The sequence below is a fragment of the Pundamilia nyererei genome, unplaced genomic scaffold (genome assembly GCF_000239375.1).
Source record: "Pundamilia nyererei isolate P.nyererei 1_Seehausen unplaced genomic scaffold, PunNye1.0 scaffold00012, whole genome shotgun sequence".
NCBI lineage: Eukaryota > Metazoa > Chordata > Actinopteri > Cichliformes > Cichlidae > Pundamilia > Pundamilia nyererei.
This window is the reverse complement of record NW_005187413.1, coordinates 5884719-5912426: the sequence shown is the minus strand read 5'-3', so window position 1 is coordinate 5912426 and position 27708 is coordinate 5884719. Positions and strand designations below refer to the sequence as shown.

General features: G+C 38.9%; 1 protein-coding gene across 9 annotated transcripts in view; it reads left to right on the top strand.

Annotated features, from left to right (window-relative positions):
* Positions 1-26883, top strand: part of atp2b2 (ATPase plasma membrane Ca2+ transporting 2) — a 92198-nt gene extending 65315 nt beyond the window's left edge. For 6 of the 9 annotated variants that reach the window (XM_005724667.1, XM_005724668.1, XM_013908618.1 and 3 more), the window contains 11 exons: positions 9939-10180; positions 11396-11630; positions 15036-15215; positions 15365-15452; positions 15588-15694; positions 16519-16710; positions 16951-17164; positions 17267-17478; positions 17613-17720; positions 17826-18008; positions 24002-26883. In XM_005724667.1, the coding sequence (XP_005724724.1) occupies positions 9939-10180; positions 11396-11630; positions 15036-15215; positions 15365-15452; positions 15588-15694; positions 16519-16710; positions 16951-17164; positions 17267-17478; positions 17613-17720; positions 17826-18008; positions 24002-24313 (2073 nt within the window). In that variant the 3' untranslated portion in view covers positions 24314-26883. Of the gene's footprint in view, positions 1-9938; positions 10181-11395; positions 11631-15035; positions 15216-15364; positions 15453-15587; positions 15695-16518; positions 16711-16950; positions 17165-17266; positions 17479-17612; positions 17721-17825; positions 18009-20158; positions 20349-20661; positions 20712-24001 lie in introns of all 9 variants that reach the window. The other 3 variants (XM_013908623.1, XM_013908621.1, XM_013908620.1) reach the window with 3 other exon arrangements.
* Positions 26884-27708: the final 825 nt, after the last annotated feature.

The window sequence follows — 27708 nt, the reverse complement described above, 5'->3', positions numbered from 1 at the left end:
TTAAAGTTTCAGCATACCAAGATATTTTGGACAATTTCATCCTCCAACTTATTATTGGGAACAGTTTGAGGAAGGTCCCTTCCTGTTTCAACACCAGTGCACAAAGCAAGGTCCATAAAGACATAGAGGAGCAAGTTTGGCCAGCGCAAAGTCTTGACCTCAACCCCATAAAGCACCTTTGGGATTTGAGACAGCGAGCCAGGCCTTCTTATCCAACATCACTGTCTGACCTCACAAATGCTCTTCTGGAAAAATGATCAAAAATTCCCATAAATGCACTCTGAAACCTTGTGGAAATCCTTCCCAGAAGAGTTGAAGTTGTTATAGCAGCAAAGGGTGGGCCAACATTATATTAAATCCTACAGAGTAAGAATGAGATGTCACTCGTGTGCAAATGGCAAATGAATATTTCTTTTTTGTCACAGCCACAGGCTGCATTTCAATCTGCACTCAGTATATAAATGGTCCTTTGATTTGCTCAGTAAGTATTACATTTCCACATTAACTCCACTTCTCAAATACCAAATAATGATAGTGCATTTGATCAGGACCCAAACCTGTGTTGTAATTAAGACCACTTAAGCGTAATCTAAGCAGGCTTGAGACTGAGTTAGACTGAATCAAAATCAGGTCATTTCCAGTTTTAAGCACTGTAAAGTTTTTGACATTGTTAACTGTTTGTTTGTGTGTGTGTGTGTTTTTTTATAATCACTGTCAAATGTAATGGAGCTTTAGTTTTAGAAAAGCTTTCAATTACATAGGAACAGGACATTCTTGTGGTTCCAGTTTAATACTGTGTGTTCTGAACAGATTACGGTTTGTTTTCTTTCAGCACAAACTGATGAGGTAAATTAGTCCAAACCTGTCAATATTTGCTAGACTTGTGATTACCACTCTGAAAAAAAACATGATTAATTAAAAGCCCTCACATGAGAGGATTGCATATTTTCTCATAGCTTTGCATATAACTACAATTTAGGATGAGTATACTTGATACATTGTGGAAGATGCACTAGTGGGTCATGCAAATTACAGTACAGTAAATGGGCAAGAAAGGCCAAAGCAGGCAGACCAGACAAAAAAACAAACCAACTTAAGAGCAGACTGAGACCTCAATCCTGTCACAGTAACTAAGAGGGGGGGAAACAGCAAGTCTTCAAATGCGGGTGAATATTTCTTGTCACATACAGTAGTAAACAATGAGAGTGAGGTTGACTTAGTTTCCTTTTCCCACAGCATATTTCTACTAAGATGTACCACAGTTACAAGATGTTATCCCTTAGAAAAATCTGGAGAAATGCTTTGCAGCATTAGATCAGGCTATTGTACTTCTATAGCTGCTTAGCTCAATGGAATTAAGCACTGGCAGAGCACAGCTTATACGCTGGGGATTAAGCAGTACATTTACTTCTTTCCAGATCTTTTCATTCGCAAGACGTTACCTCACGCATTGAAAGACAAATCAAACTTAATGATACTAACTTACATACCTTTAAGTTCGTAACTTGCCAGCTTGTGTAAATACAGGATCGTCTGTCTGCCTACAACTTACTGTAGCTAAGACTACATTTATACATCTATATCTTTATGTAGACTTAGATAAATGCACGGTATATAAATGTACAATTATAGTACAGAATATAACATAACATATAAATAGTATAAAAATAACATATGTTGTGTTATTTGAGAATGAATAAAAGGAAAGATAAAGTATGGTGTGAAGTACAATGTAATTAAGGAATGAAGTGAATTCACAAAGCAAGATACAGCAGGAAGCTTTTCTGAGGAATATTTAGTCCATCTTTCTTTGCCTCCCCCAGCCGCCCCCACTCCCTCAGCACCACTCCAGGCCTGCAGTATGCTGGCTGGTGTGTTCTTATATAAGAGGCCAATCCTGTGGGAAGCCAGGATAGCTATGGAAGTCTTTGATGGCCACCACACAAAGGCAAAGAGGCAGGCTTTGATACTCATATCAGTCCCCCTATTGCCTCTCTGGCGTCATAATACAGCCACTGGTATAGCTCTGGTTCGTCTGTCAGCACATACAGATTGCTGTATAAAGTGGAAAAGCCTCTTACTCAAGGGAGGAAGTTCGTACGCACTTACACAATGAAACCCTGCACACGGACAGTCGCACATGCTCATTGATCTGGCTTGCATTCGTGTTTTCAAAGTATTCATTAATGCATACTGTAAATACATCTTGGTTGCCTTGGATGTCTCTTGCGGGCAATGACATCAATACACAAACGTCATTTCCAAGAACATGCATCATCCCTAGTGGCAATATCTGCAAAGGACTGGAATTTTCTTTTTGTCCTTTACCTTTTGTTCTTTTAGTTTTTCATTAGGTGTTTGAAATATTAACATAGTCTGTAATGTACAGGAAGGCTGTGTGTAGACACTTGTGAAGGGGCATACATATATATGACACACACATCTGTCATTTCAGGGATAGTGACATTGTAGGAGGTATTGAGATCACAGGTGTTTATTCGCGCAGCACAGTGGTGTGTGTTTAGCATGGTTGTGTGAGTGTCCTGGGAGCTCAGTTTCATGTAGCTTCAACCACCTGCTCAGGTCATTATTCCGGTCAGGGACAAGAGAGGTAGATAATGCTCCCGTACAAACAAAAAGAGGACAGAAATAAAACTCTGAAGTATATGTTGGAGAACAAATGTCACGTAAAAGGGTTGGCAATGTTCCTATAAATTTATTCAACAGAATGTGTCTGCTGATTTGTAGATTTTAGAAAAACAATATTCAGTTTATGTCTACTTGTTGCTCTACAACAAACAGTTTGTAATTAAAATGAACTTTCTTCTTCTTGTTCTCTAGTAAGTGGTGATATCTTGATATAATTAGCTGTTGCTCACAGTACTTGTGTCATCTGGACATTGCATGCTTGCATGCTTGTTTGCGCAAAAGGAAGGGAGAGTATTTTGGATGTCTTTAGCTTGAAGCACCCAGCCTCTTATGTTTGGAATATTTTGGGAAACTGAGAAGACAGATACACAGCACAACTATGGCCAACAGACTTCTCTTCTCTTCTCTTCTCTTCTCTTCTCTTCTCTTCTCTTCTCTTCTCTTCTCAGCATTTACTTGACAGTGCTGCTGAGATGACAGTGACGGGATTTGTCATCACATTAGAATGACAGTGTTTTGATGTTTCACTGGCATGGCACTGTAGTTCTATGTCACTTTACATAATATATTTAATTTTAGTTTTTAGGAGAGCAGCATCAATTGAATACTTAGAAGAGTCAAACGTAAGGCAAATTGCAGTAAAACCAATGATATTTTATCAAGTTGCATCAATTTGTATAGTAATTGTTGTATAATATATAGCAGTAACAACAACAACATAGCACGGTTTACTTGCCAAAAAGACGGCCAGATATCCCGTGTGAATCATGAATATTTTTTTGTATTTGTTACAGCATGTTGACGAAGAATTTTGCCAGTGATTCGACTGAAACAATCTAATTAATAAACTGCCAATCACTCATCAAAGCCAATGCCCGGGGTAATACAAGAGTCCATATTTGGAATGTTATCAGTCTGAGAAACACATGATTGAAACACATGATTGCATGTGCATCAACAGATATCAAACTATGTCAAGGCAAATTTCAGGGCACAATTACCTGTTAATATTCAATTCAATTTTATTTATATAGCACCAAATCGCAACAGCCATCACCTCAAGGCACTTCATATTGTAAGGTAAAGACCCTACAATAATGCAGAGAAAACCCAAACAATCAGATGTTCCCCAATGAGCAAGTACTTGGCGACAGTGGGAAGGAAAACTCCCTTTTAACAGGAAGAAACTGTTAAGAACCAGGTTTAGGGAGGGGCAGCCATCTGCGACAACTGGTTCTGGGTAAGGGGAGGAAGAGAGGACAAAAGAGACTGTGGAAGAAGGCACACTGTTCATTCTTATTATTATTAGTTGTAGTAGTATCGGTTTTATTAGTATTGGTGGTGGGTGTAGGGTCAGTAGTAAAGTATATTTACTAGATGCTGATTCTGTGTATTATGACTGCCTTGTGCCTTTGCAGTAGTCAGAAATCTGCAGTAGAGAGGCAAGTAAAGAATATAATGAGACGGAGAAACGGATATGGAGAGAGGGGGATTCAATATGTAGAGAAGAGGCAGTGAAATGCAAAGTAAGGATACATGCAAATCAGGATGGAAAAAGAAAGGGAAACACAAGAGAAAAGACACTCGCGTGACAAGTGTCCTCATCATGCCCTGGAAGACTGTGTTACTGCCCCCCCAGCACTCCTCCAGGCCTTAGCCCAGTTGGCTGTTAGAGTCATGCAGCGAGCAAAGATATCATCTACTCCTACATGCAAAGAGAAAAGAAAAAAAGAGGCGTGGGCTGAGGAGGTGGAGCACCTTGTAAGAGACTGGGACAGCTGAAGATGAGGACAGAAAGTCATCCAAAACAACAAAGCAGGATAGGACTAGAGTGTGAATAAAAAATGGGGGTTCGGTGAAATAAAGGCGGTGTAACTAAAGTAGGAAAAGATTGCAGAGAGAGCATGATAAGGGAGTTGGAAGGAGCAGGAGGGCTGGATTAAGGAGAGCCCCAGGTGGAAAAGGAAGTAAAGTTGCCAGCACTCCCTCTGGCATATGTCCTTGCCTGCAGGAACACCCAAGGACTAGGGAGAGGGCAGCTGGTCGTTAGCCATGTCCAGGCCAGGGTGTGCCAACAGTTGTCTCGTCATGCCAACACTGGGCATCCCATGCCAGAAAGCGTCCTTGTTCGTAGAAACCGACGTCAAGCTAAACCTCTGCGGAATCTCTGAGAATACAAGGCAGCGGTGTTTGTGGCTGTCTTCTGTTTATTATCTGTTTACTCACTGCTTTTCCTGCTGTCTTGTTTTGTTATTGAGGTAGCTGTAAATTCCTTTTATTCTCCGCAATACTCTTCTGCTGGAACAGGAGTTGTGCCAGTAGCTAAGCTGAAGTTGAAATAGCTGTCATTTAAATTAACAAACATGGTTAAGTATTTACTGCTCTAATATGCTGTATTTGGATTGATGGATGGATGGGTGGATGGACTATGAAGGCAGCCATTACACAACATTTAAATGGAGTAGTGACTGTTTTCTGTATGATTTAGTTGATCTAAAAATTACCATTTATTTTTTATACACTGTGCGTTTCTCATTTTGGTCATTTTGTTCAGTCATTTTCATTTTAGAGGTTTAACTTGATTTGGTCTTCTGGCTGGGAGCCTATTCTCCCAAACACTTAGCAGACAGGGCAGATGAGGCCATTTGTTCCATCTCCTCATTTGCCAATGACAGGCAGTGTCTTCCTGATGTAATCATTGGTCATTAGAAAAAGGCATTAATTCTGTTATTTACCATAAACTCTGTATAAAGTATTTATGCTCTTGTCTGTGTCTGTGAGACATACAGCTAGATAAAAACCAGATATGTCAAATTACTAGGTGAGGATGGGCCAGTCTTCTGATTGGGTTTTAATGATTAATGAGATTTTAGACGACTTTTTCAGCTGGGTCCACTGGCTCTCAACAGCTGCAAGGATAAGTAAAAAAAATGCCTCAGCCTGAATTAATCAATATCCAATATTCGATAGTCAAGAAGGTCAGAAATATTGAGCTCAAAATATGAGCCTCTAAAGCAAATATTGATAGCAGATACAGTGCTTAACAAATTTATTAGGACCCCTGCCATAAAAACGAGACAACACAAATGTTTTAAAAATCTGTCAAAAACTGAAAATGACTGAATTCACATTTTTTATACCCAAATTTGAGCTGGCACAAGAAGTCAGAAATTTATTCAGCCATTTTTTATATGCAAGTAAATGACTGTAATTTGGCATCTTAATCAAACAATAATAATGTGTTTTTGTGTGTTGATTAAAAGGCTTGCACGTGCTGGTGGGTTAACCGTTACAGAAACAAAAAAATTGATTTTGGTAATCATTTTAGTACCAATTCTGATAGCGGCAGTGGCATAAATTTTTTAAAAGCATTTGATGTGATAAAGGTAAATTCTAGTCAGTTGTTTAGCCTAAAATCACAAATTTACCTTAAATTATTTCAAAACCTGCAAATCAACCTCTTTATTTAGACTTCTGTTTAGATAAGGAAATCCATTAACATATCCAATTCAGGGTTGTGGTTGGGCTGCAGCCTGCCCAGGTCACATTTACACCAATTTCAAATCACCAGTTAATCTAACATGCATATCTTTGGATTGTGGGAGAAAACAGAGTATCCTGAGTCAGACCCCAGTTGGTGGATTGAAACTCAGGACCTTCTTGCTGGGAGTCACCGGTGCTATTTCGCAGCACCACCATGCTGTTTCACATAAGGAAGAACTGGTGAAACGAGGAAAGTGCCCTCCAAGTATTTTCACTCCACATACTTTTCTCTTCTTAGGCCTTTTGTGCATCATTAACCTTAAAAAGGATATCAAAGCAGTTAATCAGAATTCTATCAAAGCCTCGTTAGCATGTGGACAGCTTTAAATGGAGTGCATCGTCAACGTTATTAACTATAGTGCCAACACAGAATCTTTATGAACACGCTGTGACAAAGACCAAGTGAAGAAAACAGCAATAAAGGCAAATACAAATCGTCAAAATGCCAAGCTGTCCTTTGAAATCTAATCCCGGCCGCAGGCTTGTTTAACGCAGAACAGCCTGCAGTCAATCTATTTTGGAGCAAATAGCTCAAGCTGAAGGTGTCTGCTGATCAAGCAACCAAGGTAGAAGCATTATTTTCAATGCGGTTGCTACATGCTGCTGTGTGTGCGTGCGTGTAAGAAGACAGTGTACCCGACAAGCTGTTCTGTAGCAGTGAGTGTAGGTGTCAAACATACTGTAGGTACTATGTAGCAAAAATTCCGGGGAGACTAGCTGTCAGCTCAGTGCCAGCTAATAGGGATCCAAAATGAACTGTATTCCCAGATATGATTAACTGTGTTTTTCAACATGTATACAGCCAATATAATTTATTACCACAAAATTATTATTTACCTTTACTTTTTTTCTTAGTCAATTGAAACAGCGAAATAAAGTAAAATTTAAAAAATGAGTTGCAACTACTATGATAATCTATTTGTCTGACTTCTTTCTAGAAAATCAGTGATACAGTAAATAGTCATTTTTCATTATTTCCTAACATTATCTGAGCACACTATTTTTTTAAGAGTGAAGGTTAACAGCTTTTTAATTTAGTTTTATGTTTTTATATTTTAGTCAAATGTAAATAGGGTTGAGAGGATGTACAGATTTGAAGAGGCGTGTTATGAATAATAACAGCAGGGATCGCTCCTGAGATGTGTCTGAACATATGAGTCTCTGTAAGATTCATGCTTTTGTTTCATTGCGATTGGATTACTGCGGTGCACTATACACAAGTCTTACCAAAACCTCCCTAGAATGGTTGTTCAGTATGTTGCTGACAGACTTCTGATAAAATCCTCAGAGTTTCCACGTGTGACTCAAATTTTGACGCAGCTGCACTGGCTTCCGGTTTATTTCAGAGTGCAGTTTAAGATTCTTTTACTGACATGGAGAGCTTTTCATGGACAGGCACCAGGTTACACCAGAGGGCGTCTGCACTCATATGTCCCTGACAGGTCCCTGAGGTTCTGTGACTTTGGACTGGAATGCTCTTCCTTTGTTTTTTCATGCGTTGTTTGGCCCTTTACTTACTAAGATATTGACTATAGTGAGATTTATCCTGTCATAGTGACATGTAGTTTCTGTACATGCGTTATTTCTTCCTAAATAGAAAAAAGCTCTGGAAATGTTAATGAATGGGGGCTGGGAAAAGATGAAGAAGGAAACGCAGAAGGATTTGAGGATATGTGTGACATGAAATGAGGGAAAATCATGAAAGAGGAATGGAGCCAAGGAGTAAGAATCCCCAAGTGGTCGAGAGTGCACCCTCTCTTTTCCCAAGTCTCTTCGTGTTCTTCTTGTTCTTTTGCCCAATGTTACCATGGCAACGCTGGGCCTTTGACAAGCTGACCACATGCACAAACATTCGCACTCTTGCTTGTAGCGTGAGTGTGTACATGGTGGCACACATGTACTGTAGCCACCTGCACAGATACTGTATCACACACAAACTTACACACACACAACTGGCAATAGAAATGACTCCTAATGGCTGCTAATAAACCCAAAACACTGGATGCACACCTAAAACACAGAGTACTTATGAGCCTATCACAACACATTTCCAACCATACTTGCATATGTTAGGTAGAAAATGATATTACGTGCTATGTCTATCCACTGACATGTTCACTGAACCAGAGCAATACATGGTTCCAAGTATACAATTACAGATTTCACAGGGTTGAGCTGTGTGCCTGAAATAAGACGATCTAAACCTGATTCCATCTATCTCATCTTCTGCCCTCCCACACAAAGTGACCCTTTCACCTGCTAGCTGGTTAATTATCACCAGCAGCTATTTCAAGCATTACACTGGTCGCACTGAGCTGAAGGAGAGAGAATCTCATTCAGTGAATAGATCACATGAGTGTATGAAATATATTACACTGAAAACTTACTCTCTGTGGCAGGATTATTTTCATTTACCCTATGAGGAAACGCAAACTAAGAACATTTAAAAGTCGAAGTGTTGGATTAGGTAGAAACAATATGTGTAACAATGTTGTAAAATTATCTTAAGTTGCAGTTAAGTGAATAACAATTACAGATAGATAAAAAAAAAAAAAGTAAAGCCATATGTACAGTCATGGAAAAAAAAGAGGGTAAATTCTCTGATGTCATGGAGTTCTGTGAAAAACTGAGTACATCCCATGACTCAGTACCTTCAACTTGTATTGACATTTGCAGACATTTGTTTGTGCACAGCTCTCTTAAGGTATCACTGCCGTCATTCTGTCGTCATTGTCCTCTTTTATGACTCACTTTCAGTCAGGCTTTAGCTGTCTGGAAAATGGCCTTATAATTGACTAGAAACCTTTCATGATTCATTCAGGGGCTACAAAGTGTGCAGGTCTGGTGGCTGCAAAACACCAAATCATCAGCCCGCCACCACCATGCTTGACAGCTTGTATCATATATTTATGGCGATATGCTGTGTTTGGATTTCTCCAAAAGTGGCACTGTGCATTATGGCCACATATCTTCATTTTGGGCTCATCTGTCCAAAGTATATTGTTCCAGAAGTCGTGTGATTTGTTCAGATGCAATTGCGTCTAGGTTCTTTTTGGAAAAAAAAGACCTTCCAAACCTGGAAGATCTTCCAAAACAAGTCATAATTCACTTCAGTCTTTTTTTAATTGTATTGTTATGAACTTCAGCATTAAGATGTAGCTTTTTGGTTTTTTTTTTGCAGCATTGCATGGTCTCATCTTGGATCTGATCCCCCACCCCAAATCTTTCTCATTGTAAAATAATGGAGTAAAAATTGTTTGGAAATAGGCTTGTAGTCTTTCCCAGATTAATGTTTAATCCAGATTCTTCTTGCTAAGGAAGCATAAATCTGTGCTTCTTAAAGATCATTGCAGATGTGTTTAACACGCACCTCAATGCTCCAGACTACTTTTTAATCAAGTGCAGTTAATTAAGAGCATTTGATCAGCAGCACCTGGTGGCTGCTGCTTGTTGACTTCCTCTTAGTTCCTATGGAAGCAGTAAGTGTGTATTTAGTTATTCACATCACTGATTCTTTATTTTGGCTTAGTTTTTGTTAAGTAGTGAAAGGTGTAACATGTCATGTTTTGTTGTTCATCTGCGGTTGCATTTATCTAATTGTAAAACTTGCTAAAGACCAGTTTATTTTTATTATTTCCTGATGCGTAAAACCTTAGGACTTCTTTTTTAGCATGCCTACTTAATATTAGACTAAAAATATAACTGAACACATTTAAATCTTTTTTTTCCTGTCCCTCATTTTACAGCCCCCAGATAAGGAAGGCGGTCTGCCGAAGCAGGTGGGCAACAAGACAGAGTGTGGCCTGCTGGGACTAGTTTTGGACCTGAAGCGGGATTACCAGCCAATAAGAAACCAGATCCCAGAGGAGAAGCTTTACAAAGTCTATACCTTCAACTCTGTCAGGAAGTCGATGAGCACTGTCATAAAGCTGCCTGACGGTAGCTTCCGGATGTACAGCAAGGGAGCCTCTGAGATTGTACTCAAAAAGTGAGTCTGGTTTAATGGTTTAAAATAACCTGGAAGTTGCAGTTATATAATTTAATAAGGTGCTCTGCAGATTTACACTACATTCAGTGTAAGTTTCTAGCAGTATGTCTTACAATCATGTCATTTTGCAGGGCGTTACAGTAACGTTACAGTGAGTGGTTTTGAGAAAAACCTGAGATGCAGAAGGAGAAATGTGAAATTCTATTTGCAGCATTGCATGGTCTCATCTTGGATCTGATCCCCCACCCCAAATCTTTATCATTGTAAAATAATGGAGTAAAAATTGTTTGGAAATAGGCTTGTAGTCTTTCCCAGATTAATGTTTAATCCAGATTCTTCTTGCTAAGGAAGCATAAATCTGTGCTTCTTAAAGATCATTGCAGATGTGTTTAACACGCACCTCAATGCTCCAGACAACTTTTTAATCAAGTGCAGTTAATTAAGAGCATTTGATCAGCATTAACATTAAAGTCATTTTATGACTTTAAATAAATAAATATTAAATAAATATTTTTTTTAAATAAAAAGTCATAAAATGACTTGAATTCAATAGTATTTTTTATGTTTCTACATTATAGGTGTTACAGTTAATATAAACAGAGATTCAATAATACAATGTATGAAAGGTTAAATTCACATTTTTGTCAAGCTGACAGGTCCTAAAAGGACGTTTGCATTAATTATGGTTCAGTTGCTTTTCCGTAAATGATGTACAGCATTTGTATTTGGCTGTATGCCAGTACACCTGTTTGTTTTCAGTTTGTCTGTTGATATATTTAACTTGTTTAGCAAATCAGTTTAGTCTTGATCAAATGTAATTATCTTTTGGCTACAGTACTTTAGTTATTTAGGAAATGTGTTAGCTGTTTTTTAAAAATCTTTTAGAGGAAATTGTTTGTCCTCCATTTGAGCTCTCTACAGTGTGTACCCCAATGCACTTTCTTTTTTTTAATATTGTGGTATCCTGCCACAAAAGGCATATTAGTCCCTATGTCTTTTCTTTTGCACAGCATTGCAGTTCTCAGTGCATCCTTTTTTGATTCACCAGTATTCATTTAAGCAAAGCAGTAATGCCAGGCTGAGAGATTTGACTATATATTTTGTTCTTTTTTAAATGCTGGCTCATTTCCAAGCACTAAAAACACAGACAATACCAATGTTACAGTATATAATTTAAAATGACCCTCACGACCTACGCCACACCCTTGTTTGCAGATGCAGCCATATCCAAAACGAGGTGGGTGAGCCAAGGGTTTTCCGTCCACGAGACAAGGATGAGATGGTGAAGAAAGTGATTGAGCCCATGGCGTGTGATGGCTTGAGGACCATCTGTGTGGCGTATCGTGACTTTTCCAGCAATCCTGAGCCCAACTGGGATGATGAGAACAACATCCTGAATGACCTCACAGCCATCTGTGTTGTCGGAATAGAGGATCCCGTCAGGCCAGAGGTAGGAGAGATATTTTAGTAATGGACTGAGAGGAGGGGGATGTCGAACAAATGGTTTACAATACCAGCTTTCAGCAGCTGTGTCATAACCAGTGGTATGTCCTCGCTGTTACTTTGAAGCAGTGTCTCTTTACATAAAGGTTTATTGTATAGATGAGGATCAAAGTATTAATTTGAATTTTAAACACCAAATCAATTCTTAGATGAGACCAGCTTATTTCTTCTGATCACTTTTGTAAAATCATCCGTTGAAACAAACAGAAATGTTCAATGCAATAAGTGATTCATCATAAAGCAATTTCTTCAGGGGTACAGTTTTTAATGATAAATTTCACATGAAGGAATAGAGTGTATTATAATTGGAAGAAAGAGGTATCTGTGTACAGTAGGAAAGCTGACCTCGCTTCACAGCTCCAGTGCAGGGAGAAGGAAGCAGGAAAATTAACTGACTACTGGATTATTCAACTGCTTCCTTTCATCTTGTTTCCATCCTCCTGCTCTTTCTAGAACAGCATTGCTCATTCAGCCCCAACCCAACATGTTTTCTCCTCTCCACCTCTGTCTGTGGTGATGTTCCTCTTTTTGATGACTCCTTTTCCTTTCGCATTTTCTGCAACTCTCTTTCTGTCATTGTGATGTCTCTATCTTTCTCTCCAAAGCTGAGATATATTAACTGAGAATCCCCTCTTGTATTGCAACATTATGGAAGGTTTTTTGCAATTTGGGGAAAATTATAGTGTTCAGATGAATAAATACAAAAGAAATCAAATATTTAATGCTGAACATACTGTACAGTAAAATGAATATGTAGTGTGGCCACATTTACATAGTGTTTTTATGTTGTTACTGTCCACTCAAAGTGCTTTAACTAGAAGTCATATTCTGAGCATATACTAGCAAAACCCTGCTCTTATTCTTTTTTTCAAAATTATATCAATATATAAGCTGTCAATATAGTGTCATAAACATCAAACAAATGTACACATAACATAGTTACAATTATGTTGTTCGTTTTGAGATCAGCTGCTACACACATATAATTTGTAAGAATTTGAATGTTATAAAATAATTCCTGAAAATTATTAGTATTCCCTAAACACAAATTCAATAAAGCTATTGAATAATAGAAATTGATAACCCTGCCACCTTAGACAGTTTGTTATACTTTCATCCAGATTGATCGATGTGTCTAGGAGGAGTTAGGGAAAAGACACGAATACAAAACCTGGAGTTATTATAGACTTATTATTGTAGAGGTTATCCACTGCATCCATCCCATAAACTGTTTTACATCCATGGCCAATTTAGACTTACGTGTTAACCTGATGTGCACGTCTTTGAACTGTGGGTGGAAGCCAGAGTACTTAATGGAAACCCATGGATGCACAAGGAAAATAAGCAAGCTCTGCACAGGAGGGTCTCAGTTTGAAGCAGGAACCTTCTTCCTAACCACACCACCACTATGCCACCCATATATACTGTGTTAACATAGCCCTTCGCAGTGAAAGTTTGCAGATTTCTCTCTCTACTCAACCCTAGAGGTCACTCGGTATCTGTCATTTTCAATAACCCAGTTGAGAAGCAGTGCACAGAAAACTGCTGCAATCCAGTAAAAACTTTCCAGGCTCTTTGCTAAAACTGGTTAATACTGGAAATTAGATGACATTCCATTATTTTAAAAGGGTCAAACAGACTAGTAAACATGGTTTTGGTTTGTTTATTAGTCTCTAATTTCTTCCTCTGTAATGCAATGTTCGTTTAATAAGTGGATGCTCTCTGAGAACGGCCCCAGAGAGACGAGAGAGAATAGTGGAGGGAATGAGAGACTGAGAAATGTTCAAAATCAGATTTCTGTCAGAAGGATGACAGAAGGCAGGAGGATGATGGGTAGGAATGGTAGAGAGAAATGGTAGAAAATGAGAGTGTAACCAGATCCATATAAGAGGCACGAGGTGCTTGTTTCCCAGTCTCACCTACTAGACTCCTACTTTCTTCCTCTGATGGACCAGATTGTATTTTTAATAAACCTCCAGTCTTTTCTTCACCTCCTAGTTTCAAGTGAGCAGTCATCTTGAGCAGTACGAGTCCAAGAGAAATGAAAGGTTTAACTAAATACCAGGGATGACAGACGAGCCAAACGGGAACCTGATATCTTGATAACAATGAGTCAATATCTGGATAATATAGAGCATGAGCTTGTTTAACTTCTAAAAATCACATTACTACATATTACTTTTTCTTTTTCTTTTTTCTGTTTACATTTGAAGAATATTTAACTTCGTTGACCTCTTCAGAGTATTAACTGGTATACGTATTAGTTGGCTATTTTATTTTGTGTAATTGATGAAATGACAGGCTGATATAGGTTAAAGATGGTTTTGTTGTGACTGAAGCAAATATTGTTCTTCTTCAAATATCGAATTAAATGAAATAAATTCACTTGTTTGACTGTTGTAGGTTTTCATATTTAGATAATCATTTTTGCATGTAGCAGCTGCTGCGCAAAAGTTATGTAGTTCTAAGTAGGCGAAAAAATCCTATCTGTTTTTATTTTAACCTCCAGCTTATTAAAGACCTGCACTCCTCCGCTGTATAGCCATACTTTGTAAAAACAAACTTCTCTATGCTTGCATGCATAAGCAGTTCGATTTGGCAGTTTAATGCATGATGCAAGCGCACATTTCAATGATGGATCCATGTTTTATGTTTTTTATGTGTGAAGGCAGAAAGAATTACTTGCCTGCATGTATGTGTAAACTGATGCAAGTTGTTATTATGGTACATGAGCACAATTGTTTATGTGTGGGTTTGGAGAGCAGAGCTCGCCCACACTGACCTTTGCAAGGAGAAATATGTGTTTCTGAATTACTACTCTTTTGCTAGATGCTTCAACTACAGATTCATATCCATATATGAGTAGTCATAATTAATTTATTGCAATACTATCTGGAGAACTTAATAATAATGGGGCTTTGATTTACTTGCTTGCATGTGTTTGTGTTTTGTGAATAACTGCAAGATTGTTTTTTCATTTATAAACACTACTCAAATACTGAAGCTCTGAAAACTGTGCATGTGCCACCAGATGGCAAATGGAATTTAAAATTCCCTCAGGAGTTGGTGGAGAACAAAACCAGAGAAAACCAGAGAAAAAGTGAAAATCTTAATTTAATTCATCCAGTGGTCAGAAATGCAGCTCCTTCTACTACTGGGTATATCAGAAGGCTTCCTTGAAATAAAAGGTTTGCCAGACCTCCGCACAGTAAAAGCTGGCTACATTATGCTCAGTCTTAGTATTAATTGGTTAAATTTGGTTAGTGCAGCTTTAAATAATAGGTGAAATATGCTTTCCTTTTTACATATTTCTGTTGTACTGAATGATTGTTCATGTGTCTCCCTATTTTAGGTCCCTGATGCTATTCAGAAGTGCCAGCGTGCAGGCATCACAGTGCGTATGGTGACAGGAGACAATATAAACACAGCCCGAGCCATAGCCATCAAGTGTGGTATCATCCACCCAGGAGAGGACTTCCTGTGCATCGATGGCAAAGAGTTCAACAGGAGGATCCGCAACGAGAAAGGAGAGGTACAGCAAATACTGTCAGTGTGAGAGGAGGTAAAAAGTGAGCCACTCATGGAAGAGAGTTGCAGAGGTTAAGGAAAAATAAGCAAAAGTGTTGCTCTTGTTCCTCTCTTTCAATTTGTGTTTGTGTGTGTCTATGTGTGTGTGTGCAGGTGGAACAGGAGCGTATCGATAAAGTTTGGCCTAAACTCCGAGTACTGGCTAGATCATCCCCAACCGACAAACACACACTCGTCAAAGGTGAATTGGTTGCACACTTTTTGCTCTGACTTAGACAGAGATCATTACTGTTGCCTTTCCTTGTTTCTTGAGTCTTTGTGCTTTATGTGTATATGCACTTCTTCCTATGCTGCTTTGTTTATCTCTTTATTGCAGGCATTATTGACAGCACTATGGCAGACCAGAGGCAGGTGGTGGCTGTGACTGGAGATGGGACCAATGATGGGCCTGCTCTAAAGAAAGCTGACGTTGGATTTGCCATGGTAAGCAGCCCTTCTTTCCTGTTTTGTTTGGCTGTTTGTTCGTGCCTTATCTTGCATTCTTGTGAGACTGATCTCAGTCAACATCTGCAGATGTCTTTTTCACCTCTGCAGTGTTTAAGAATTCTTCTCAGGCGCTCTCACTCTGGCTGCGTGGATAAGGAGCTCCCCCTAGTGGATTTCATTATTAACGCAGTTATTCTCCAGAAGCTTGTTCAGCTTGTTAAAAACGTTATAGCAAAAACCATATATATATATATTTTAATAGGTCTTATGTAACATGAGTTGCAGCTCTCCTTCTACACTGTGGTCCTGTAAGATACTGTAAAAAAGTATTTCAGCTTCTGTGCTTAAGCAGGAAATCTGATTGAAGGAGATTGGTTTGGGCTCAGATTTCAACCTAATCACGCACATTAATTCATTTAATGAGACATGTTTAAAAAGATGTCCGCATAAGTATTCACTCCACACTTTCACTAATAAGGGCATCCTTGTCCAAATCCAGCCACTGCCTAGAAGGTGCTGCTCGTGCTTCTCCTTCAAAATATAACATAATACAGAAAGAGAGTCCCTCCTACAGTCTGCGCTTTACCTGATTACATGCACACTGACTCCTTAGGTAGCTGGTATTATTATTAAACACAACAGTGACTCATCTACAGGGTCCAGCATTGTCCAGTTGACTGCAGAGTTGATTATATGCTTCAACGTTATTTTTAACGTGGTAGGCTGAGGAATACTGCAGTGTGATGAAGTTAGAAGGAGAGCAGCTGTGAAATAGAAAACTCCAGTTTCTTTCTCACTGCAGCTTGTCATCATTCTTCCAGGGTATTGCTGGTACAGATGTGGCCAAGGAAGCATCAGATATCATTCTCACCGACGACAACTTCAGCAGCATCGTGAAAGCAGTTATGTGGGGCCGAAATGTCTACGACAGCATCTCCAAGTTTCTTCAGTTCCAGCTTACTGTCAATGTTGTAGCTGTCATTGTGGCTTTCACTGGTGCCTGCATCACACAGGTCAGAAGGATGAAAAAGATTGCAAAGTAATACCAGCCCGCTATCATGGTCATTTTTAACACAGTTGATGGTGATGAAATGGAATTTCATCCAAGTTGGTTTACTGTTGCCTAATCAGTAATTCGAAAGATGATAAGTGCTTACAACTTCAAGAAATACACTTATGTTTCATGCCTGGTTATATTGTAGTTCTATTATTCTATTCTGTTATTGATACATGTTACTGTCACCTTTCTTTAGGACTCTCCTTTGAAAGCAGTGCAGATGTTGTGGGTGAACCTTATCATGGATACTTTTGCATCCCTGGCTCTGGCGACAGAGCCTCCCACGGAGTCTCTGCTTAAGAGGAAGCCATACGGTCGCAATAAGCCTCTCATCTCCAGCACCATGACAAAGAACATCTTAGGACATGGAGTCTATCAGCTCATTATCATCTTTACACTGCTCTTTGTTGGTACGCACGGTTATTTTGCTCTGTTATACCGATGTAGGATATTACAGATTTAAAGACTATGGCATAAATCTGACTCCCTGACTCTCTTTCTTTTCCTTCCAGGTGAGCAGATCTTTGACATCGACAGTGGCCGCAATGCTCCTCTCCACTCTCCACCCTCTGAGCACTACACCATCATCTTTAACACCTTTGTCATGATGCAGCTGTTTAATGAGATAAATGCCCGCAAAATCCACGGAGAGAGGAATGTTTTTGACGGTATCTTCAGGAACCCCATCTTCTGCTCGATTGTTTTTGGCACGTTTGCTGTGCAGGTAAGTGGATGCATTAATTCCTGAAATTACTTGTTTTTCTCAGTTATTTTTAATTTTAATTATTCATTATTATATTTTTTTTCAGATAAGTAATGGTAATTTTCAGTTTTCTGTGTACTTTATACTTTGCATAGATCGTGATTGTGCAGTTTGGAGGGAAGCCATTCAGCTGTCAACCTCTAGACTTGGAAAAGTGGATGTGGTGTGTTTTCCTCGGGCTGGGGGAGCTTGTGTGGGGACAGGTAATAGGCAAAGTTTTCCCTTTCTAAGTCTTTTGGTCAATTTTCCTGTCTGTGCATCTCTACAGTAAGTACATCACTTAGTGCTTTTACTTCTCTGCGGGTTAGGTGATAGCCACCATACCCAATAGCAGACTGCGCTTCCTGCGGCGGGCAGGGCAGTTAACTCAGAAAGATGAGCTGCCAGAGGAGGATGTTAATGAAGAAAATGAGGAGATCGACCACGCAGAGAGGGAGCTGAGGAGAGGACAGATCCTCTGGTTCAGAGGACTCAACCGCATTCAGACTCAGGTGAGGGCAAGTAACAGAGACAGTTCAATCCCAGTTAATATATGGATACAGCATGTGGACTTTATGGTTACTTGTTTAAAAATCAGTTTAAGATTCCCTTTAATTTTACACAATAATATGCTGAGTTCCATAACAGTAATATAATAATTTTGTCCAGTTATATAATAAAAACACTAAAAGGTAAATATGTCGCCCCTAATATTTACTAAAAAGCTTCTCTTTTACTGTTTGTCTGTGTTTCTCAGAAGATCTGTTTTGTGTAGGTCTCTCCACCTCAGGCATTGCCCATGAGGAAGTGATAGACTGTATTTTATATGTTGGTCATGTTAGTCAGTCACAGTTTTAAAGTCCTTTTATCTCAAGATGAATTACTCAGGAGCATAAAGATGCCATTTTGCCTCGCTGGACTGCCTAGATCACCGCCATGGACCTGTGGAGGCTCCAAGAGTTAAATACAAGTATATAGCCACTGAACTGTTTTCACATTTGTGAGCTCTGCAGACCGGTATCACTGTGATATTGCAGACAGTCCGGCTTGTGTGCTGGATCTGGTTTCGTCTCACTGATGTGTTATTGATGGGCCTGGGTGTAGTACTGTGGACAGATGCTGCCTAACATCCGCAAGAGCAAGTTAAAAAACTACAGCCAGAACAGTATCTGTGCTGTACGCAAATGACAGTGTTTTGTGTTAAAGTATAGAATCCTTATTAATAAGCTGGTTATGATCAAATTAAAATGAGTCATTGTGGTCAGCTGTGGTCAGAAGTTTACATACAGTCATCATGGGCATGAATGTCATGGTACTTTGGAGCTTTTAATGATTGCTTTGAACTGTTCTTTTTCCAGGGTTGAATGATTGTACAGCGAATGTCTGTAATGACTTTAAGAAACAATAACTGGGTGCAAAAGTTTGAATTTATTTTGTATTTTCTCTGATCCATATCTAAGCTCAAATATATATGTACACTTTAATAAAGTCTGCTTAAGGTTCTACAATGCCTTTTAAATTGACTTTAAGGCTTAATAACTTCTCATTAGTGATCGTGACTGATCAGTCACACTCACATTCAGAACAATATGAAAGACCAAGGAACTCACTGAGGATCCAAGAAGGACAACTGTAGATTTCTATCTCAGTACAAGTTAATTGCACATATGTACAATTTGCCAAGGTCTGGAATAAGAGCCAAACTTTCATCATCAGATGAGAGGAGGTTGGTTGAAGTGGTAAATTCTGCATAATCATTCTACCCTGCAAAAAGAACAGGTCAAATAAATCATTTAAAGCCCCAATTTACCATGACATTGACACCCATGATGAGTACATATAAACTTCTAATCACAACTGTATATGCATTGGTCAGGAATTTAAACAAAAGAAAGAAAAACGAAACCCAATTTGAACTAAATCTTAACTTTCTTTTTCAGTGAAGATGTCACAAAACAACATGCACTGCATGATGTGAATGGCTGCATCTGTGAATTTAATTTGTTTACATCAGATAGTAAGTCAAAGGGTGGGATCACCCAAATTAAAGGGAAACAAAGCTTTTGGCAATCTTCCTCTTATGCTATCTGGCCATGCAGAAAGTTGTAATTTCCCAAGGTTTTGTAATATTATATTTTAGGTACTGAATACAAGTTTGTTCTGTGGTGCTAATACCGTAGAACAATAATGCAAACAACATCAGTGTTACTCTGGGTAAAAAAGAAACACTATCAGAATGAACATGAAATGTTTGCTTTGTAGAAAGTTCTTCTACTGTAGACTGCTCACGCTTACTTCTCTTAAATTTTACACGAAAATGATTTGTGTTTCTTTTCCAGAGATAAATATTAGCTCCTGAATTTTAATCAAATGTTTTTAATGTTGCTCTGTATCAGCATCACGCAACAAATCTGAAGGGAACCCAGAGTATTTGCATGGCCACCATTATAGCTCACATGTAATTTGGGTGAACCAGCTCTTTAGATCAGATTCAGTGTTTTTGCTGTGGGGACACCACACCCTGACTTTTAGCTGCCCTCCATCATGTCATGACTGAGATACTCCCTCTACCACCAGTCACCCTACCAATCAACCTGTGTTACCATTTGGTCTGTGTCACTCTGAGCAGCCATTTGTCCTCTCCTGTCCCGCTCTCCTACAGATTGAAGTAGTCAACACCTTCAAGAGTGGCACCTCCTTTCAGGGGGCAGGGGCTCTGAGACGCCAATCATCCACCACCAGCCAGACCCAGGATGTAACCAATGTTTCTAGTCCTAGTCACGTGTCCTTGTCCAATGCCCTTTCCTCTCCTACAAGCACTACTGCTGCTACTGCTCCTCCCACTACTGGCCGTGAGTCAGAACTCTGTCAGTCTGCTTCTCCACTCTCTTTGCTTCAGGGGTGCCATCCTGTCATGAGCAGAAAGTTATTTTTTGTAGTTTATTGATTTATTTGTTTTTAATTTACAACAACAGTCTCCATCTTGAGGTTGGCATTTCTGAAGATTTTTTTTTTTTGTCTTTCGTTCTTGCTATTTGCGTTTTCATTTTCTCTATTTCTTCTGTCTTTTTCTTGTTCACGCTGGATTTCAAATTCATCTTGATATCTCGTCCCATGGTTGGGTGTACTGTCTTCTCATTGGTGAATGTGTGTTTGTTTCCTCAGAGTGCTAGGAGCGCAGGACTAAGGGTGATACCCACGGCGTGACATTTCAGGTTGTGAGTTTGTCTCCCTCTGCTCATCTTCCATCCATCATCCCCTCATCCAAACCTCACATTTTTATGTCTTTATAGACATTAATGTGAACTAATTCCAATCAAATCACCAAGTCACTGGGTGAACATTCAAGTATAAGTTGCAGTGTTAACTTTGTTTTTGTTTTGTTTTTTTACCTGGGAGTGTGACGCTGTTGTGGCAAATCACATTGGCTTGGCATAAAACAAATTTTACCTCCTACATGTCCTTTGAGCTGAATCACCAGCAGTGACAAGAAAATATTCAGGTAGCGGCGGTATATTTGGCTTAAAATATTTTCACATTTGACTGCCACATTGCAAACTTTGAGGCGAGTGTGTATTTTAGTCAAAAGCGTCTGTGTTATTTAATGATTTGCCCACCTTCATCTTTCTGTCTCTCTCACTCTCTTTTGCACACATGGACACACACATCCTCACTGACAACAACCTGCTTTATGAAAATCAAATTAAATCCCATGTGAAGGTTGTGCGAACTGGAATCGGGGCCAGGGTACTCACTATAAGGCAGTAGTGTACCAATAATTCATTCCGTCTTGTTGCTTCATACTGTTGGTGTAGTTGACTGTCATGTTACCATAGTTACAGACATAGATCCTCTGCAGCAAAGTAAAATCAGCCCCCACCTTTTTTTGACACCCCATCAGTGTTACTTGTCAGACATCCTGTCACATGCAATCATCCAGACAGGCTTCTGTTTATTATTAATTTTCATTTCTCTCCTTACACCTACTCCACCACAGTTACTGCAGCACTACCAGAATGTTTGCCATATAATATGCACTATTCTCAAAGCTTTATAAATCTAATATCTTAAAATTAGAAGGAATATTGTAGTCTTAAGGTTTGTGGCAGAGTTTAAATTTCAAATACACTACATGGACAAAAGTATTGGGCCACATTTCGTAATTACTGAATTCGATTGTTTTCACCATAAAGTTACAGAACAAGGTTGTTGTTCTTTTGGGGCCCCAGACAAAAATTCACAGAAGGACCCGCCAACAGCATTTACTGCCACTTTGTTTTAAATAATTTGACTCCACCGCCACAAACAATAGTCCGATAAAATGACAGTAAAACATTACTTATGGCAGAAACCATGTTTATTTTGACAACAATGCCCAAGACTAAGTTAAAAACTGTTAATACTGTAGCTAGCTTCTGTGTTGCTTTAACATGCTAGCTATGCAAACAGGCCCATTGCCAGTGTCCTAACTATGCTGCTCTGCTAGCTAAGTTAGCTAATGTTAAACATCTAAGTAAAGAGAAGAAATAACTTCATGTTAGCGGAAGCTTCATGATTTTGACTGTCTCTCCCCTACATTTAAGGCTAGACTAGTAGCATTTACTGTAGCTAGTGAGCAATATATTTATTAGCCATTATTGTTTGCTTCATTCCCCACTGTCCTGCTTTTTCCCCTCTTCTTCTTCTGTCTATTTTCACTCCTAAAAGGTTTCCTAACATTTGGCTTGTTTAAACAGACTGATGTGTGCCACTTGCGATGGGAGTGAGTAAAGGTGGGCAGGACCCCTTAGGGAAGTCAGGTCTCAACTACTGGCATTGCAAACCTTGCATATTACCATTGCTGTAGTTTGAGGTTGATCAGACCTTGGGGTCCCCTGCTGGCCTGGGACTCCAGGCAGCAGATTGCCATGCCTGGTGACAAGTGAAGGCGCATAATGTGTAAAGGTTATCAAGTCTCTGCTGAGTCAGTAACTGCAGGGCTCCAAAACTCCTCTCAGATTAACATCAGCATAAAAACTGTGCAGCGGGAGCTTCACAGGCATGGGTTTCCTGTCCCAGTATTTTTGTCCATTTAGTGTATTCACTGCTCCTGTGAAGAATGAGAAAACAGGTTTCTTATGTTTAATTAAATGTTTTATTAACTGTAAACACAAAATACATAAAAGCATTGATATGTTGCTACATTCAACAGCAATTTATTTTCATTTCTTTAGTTTCAGCTACTTTAAACGAGAATTGAGTTAATAATGTAAATGTAAAGCCAATTATCAATTAAAACCCAGCAACAATACTGATGCAGTTTTTTTTCAAATACCTCACATTTTTGTCTTGATTTAGTTTCTTGTAGAACGTTAGTAGGATGTTTTTACAAAATAAATTGAAGATGCACACAGGGTTTATGAAAACAGCAATTTGCCATACATAGTCTGTGACTACTGTGCTACTTTTTAGTCTCAATAAATTGTCACATAGTTGTTTGGACCTTATACTTGAGTGTTTACGTCGATGTGCATGGACTCAGGAACATGCTTTGACCGTCAGACGTCTGACAGTAAAACTCTTATTTTCATTATTCACTTCCATGTGTTTAGTGTCTGTACTCTGTGTGCCGGTGTTCACCACTCCCTCACTGTCCTGTTGTCATGTTGCATGTAGTTTGTGTTTAGCTCCTGTTCATTTTCTGTGTTTGTCACATTTTAACCTGCTGTGTTTGCTCGTTGTCTCAATGCCACTGTTTTGCTTTTGGTTTTATTGTTTTGTTGTGAGTTTTTACACTGCGATGCTTGTGTTGAGCCAACCTCATGCAGGCTTGACTGTCCATTGCCCTGTTTGAGACCATGCCATACCCACCGTGTGCTATACTCGTGTGTTTGTGTGTCCCACTCAGAGTCTGTGTGGATATTGTCCCAGACAGTGTTCTGGTATCTTCAGAAGTTTTTAAACCACTTGATTGGATCTCTCAGATCTAACCTCCTTCCTTCTTACTGACCTCGTCCACCAGATTTCTACAAACTTGCATGTGATATTCTCCTTTAAATTTTCTGTAAGCATTCCATTTATTAACGTGGCTTGTTTCTAGGTATACAGCACATTGGACTAAAGCGTATACTTACAACGAGCATTCGTGTTGCTTTGGTATTTGTTTTTCTTGAAATGTATGATTTTGTTGTGTTTTTTTATGATTGTGTTCCTCACAGTTTTCCTTAGTGCACGCCAAAATTGAATGACTTGTGACTGTAGTCATCTTGTGAAAGCAGAACACAGGCTGCAGTCGCCTTCTCCCTTGCTGTTCCTCCACCTTCTGCTCCTTCTTTAACTCTTTATCCTCAAATGAGAGGATCCCTCCTTCTATGCCCCTTTTCTCTTCAAACCCTCCCACCCCCCCACCCCCCCGCCTTTTCTTTCATCTCGAGGGTACCTCCAACCCTTTGATATTGTCTCCGGCATCACCTCTTACCATTTTTCTTCTTGTTTTTTTGTTTTGTTTTGTCCCTTTCCATGTCAGATCCGAGTTGTGAATGCATTCCGTAGCTCCCTGTATGAAGGCCTGGAAAAACCAGACTCCAGAACATCCATCCACAACTTCATGACACACCCTGAGTTTAGGATAGAAGACTCCACGCCCAACATCCCCCTTATTGATGACACGGACGATGATTCTGCTCGTAGAAGGATGAAGTACTCAAGCCAGCCCTCGTCCCCTAACAAGAACAACAACGCTATTGACAGTGGCATTAATCTCACTATCGATACCAGTAAATCAGCTGCGTCCTCCAGCCCTGCCAGTCCTCTGCACAGCTTGGAGACAAGCCTCTAACCCTGATCCTAAACTCAGCTCTAACCTCTAATGTTGTTTCCTCACATTGTCGGGACACCTCCTCCAATTCCTCCAGACCTTTAACTGTAACCATACAAGTCTTCACCCCCAAATTTTCACCCAATTCTCAACTTCGAGCTCCCCCAAACCGCTACCTACTGGCAACACAGTCCTGGGGGGAAAATGTCCACCATTTTCCCTTAGCCTAGAGCCCTTGAAGCGCTCTGCTCCTTTCAAAGCAGAGAAAATCTAAGTAATATGTCAAGGTGAAAAGAAAAAACAAACTAGCATACAATCAAAAAAGCGCAACAAAGCCACAAAACCTACACAGCCATCCTGCTTTTGTGGTTGTATGAGTACAGCGGCAGTCACGGTGGTGTGTACGACAATACACTTGTACTGTATAAGCGTGGGTCTGACTGCGCATATGTACGAATGGTGTCTTTAGCGGCACTGGGAGGAGGACGATGAGGAGGGAGACTGCTGAGGAGTAAAAATCACACAAGAGGACAGACTTTAAACTCTGCTCACTCTTCCTCTCCTCAACGAAAAACATTGTTAATACTGATAATAGTTTAAATTAAATTGAAAAATATTGTTATTATTCTAATTCTGATTCTGATTATTATTGTTCTTATTATTGTTGCTCCTGCATGAATGTACATTACCCAGGTTTTATTTAAAAGGCTTTTAATTTTATTGGAGTTCTTTGGTTCTGATGGGCTAGGCCTCACTGTGGACTGCGATTTTAAAGACAGCATCTCTGAGTTTCTGGCCTGCAAAGTCCCCTCTTCTGTGTGGCATGAACATGTACCCAACTGTACAAATTTATTTCATCCATAAACGGAAATGTGTATCGAGGTGGTAGGGCTCAACTTGCACAACAGTTTTGCACCTGTCCGTAAAGAGGAATGCAAAATAATAATAATGATGATAGCATTTATGGGATATATTCTATAAATTTAAATACATATAAATATATTTAGAGAGAGTTTATCTTTGTTTGTTGGCATGTTGCCTTGTTCCTGCTTCAATGGCTCCAATACCTTTGACTTATTTATGTCTTAAAGAGAATGTAATTTGTTTACAACCTCGTAGAGATAAACTTCCTGGTTTCTAGAAGGAGGAAGGCGAAGTCGAAGCTCAGATGGACCAGAGCTGTTTCGGTGTGTTATTACTGAAAAACCCTGTGCTGGAATTTGCCTGCTGTCTTGTCAAATAATGTAGATATTTTTAGAGGTTTAACAACAAAAAGAAACCAAAATATAATGGGATACATAGTAATTGTGGAATCTTAGTATTACTCTATATGATTGTTGGGATCAAGTTGGAGTGGCTTGCCTTTGGTTTTTTTCTAAACAGAGGCCTCCTTTTTGTGACAGAGGGGGATATTTTATTCTTTTTATCCACTGCTTCTTCTCTTTTGTTAAGATTACGTCTTATTTTTCTCTGTGCTTCAGCACTGGCCTGGGGTCAGGGCTCGAGTCAAAGGCTGATATCAGGACCTTTATAGCGAACTCTTCTAGATAAACCTGCTTCTTCAAAGGACTTGACGTTTTTAAAAAAACAAAAACAAATCTATGACCATCAAAAGGCTGCAGCTGAGTCATATTAGAAATTTGCAGTTATATTTGGCTTCTCTGTACCGCTCGGAAATCAAAACGTTTCGGTTGAAAACATGGAATATTTTTTGCATTGTGTCTATTTTTTATTTAACCTATTGGTTTATTTTTGATTAAAGGAGTTTCTTTTCCTCTAGCAGCGACACATGCAGCCACACAAAGCTGCAGACATTTTTAACATCTAAGAAAACAGAAAAACTGAAAAAAAAAGAAGAAATGAGAACAAAAATGGAATGTTGCTTTGACTCTTTTTCTATATATATATATATATATATATGAGAGAAAAAAGATTTTCTGCACTATCTGGTTATGAATGAAAACTTCTGTGGTGTAATTCTAGATGTGCTTTTGTGTGTTTTAACCAAGCTTGTCTTCCTGCCGTCACAGAATATACAGTACTCTAGCATCTCAACTGTACTCACTAGTTGTAAACTATTTATTGTGCTTTGACCAATCAGACATTACCAGACAGATGTTACATACAGAAGGCACATTTACCCAGTCTTATTGCACTCCGAAGGACAAGGCCACTTAACTAGCCTGTACTATTGTATTTCTATTACTAATCGAAATCACTGGCAAGCATGACGTGATAGGCTCATTATGCAACTTGAAAAGAAAAAAAACCTCCAGATTTTTCTAAAAACAAAAATTCTATAAGCTAGTAAAGTATATACAATCATTTATCCAACAAGTTCTATCTCTCTTCTTTTTTATATCCTCCTCCTCTGTCATTTCCCAGCCAATCTGTCCATCTGGAGAGGGTGCACAAGCTTTACCAGTCAGCTCAGGCGTGTTGAAAACGTAACATGGACCATCTGAATAAAAAAATCTGTCTTATTTAAGTTGGAGAAAGAAAAAAACCCAGTTTGGGTTCTAATCTTTTGCTCGAAAGCTGTTGATTTCTTTTGTTTTCTTTCCATTGTTTTAACTTGACAATTTATTTGTTTCTCTGTAAAAACTGTAAAACAATAAACAAAACAAATACAAAACAATAGCATTTTTCAATAATAATAATAATAATATTTTAAAAAAGACTTGAGCCAATATTCTCAAACCACTTTTACATCCGGGAGGACATTCAGCTTTAAGGGGATGCAAAGAAACTGAGTTTAAAAAATAATCTTTGTAAATACAGCGATGAGTCCATCGAGGACAGGAACTCCACTGGTGTGGACACAGGAGCTCCTCCTGACTACATCTCCCATCATGCACCACAATGAGTCATACTGCCGATGCAGCCGTTTGGCTGTATGTGATCAATCACTGCTCCTGTCAGAAAACACCGTGATTACATCCCAATCATAACACGTGCTGTAGGAACCAATAATAACTTTGACGATGACACTGATAATGATGACGATGATACTTTTTGCAATATACTCTCACCTGCCTCGATGTACTGTATTTAGCAGCATGCAGTTTGTGGAACAAAGAAAAAGAGAAATGCCAACAAATAACTTTTTTGGCATACTTAGCCATTTATGGGTAAGTGATTTAAGTGTTCATCTTGTTTTTATGATATTTTTTTTTATCTATACAATAATTGTAAATAAAGAACTCAATGTCTTTGTTCATTTAATACTATGCAAAAAGTCATGCTTTTCTGATTGTTACCCACCCTTATTCCTAGAGTGTGTTGCTGGAATGTTTGTGGTCTCAAAAGTCAGTAAAAACAATGTGATGTAAATTATTTTCTAGCTTGAGGAAAAAGTTCAATAATGATGATGATGATGAAATTATTATTATGATACCATTAGGAGAATGATAATA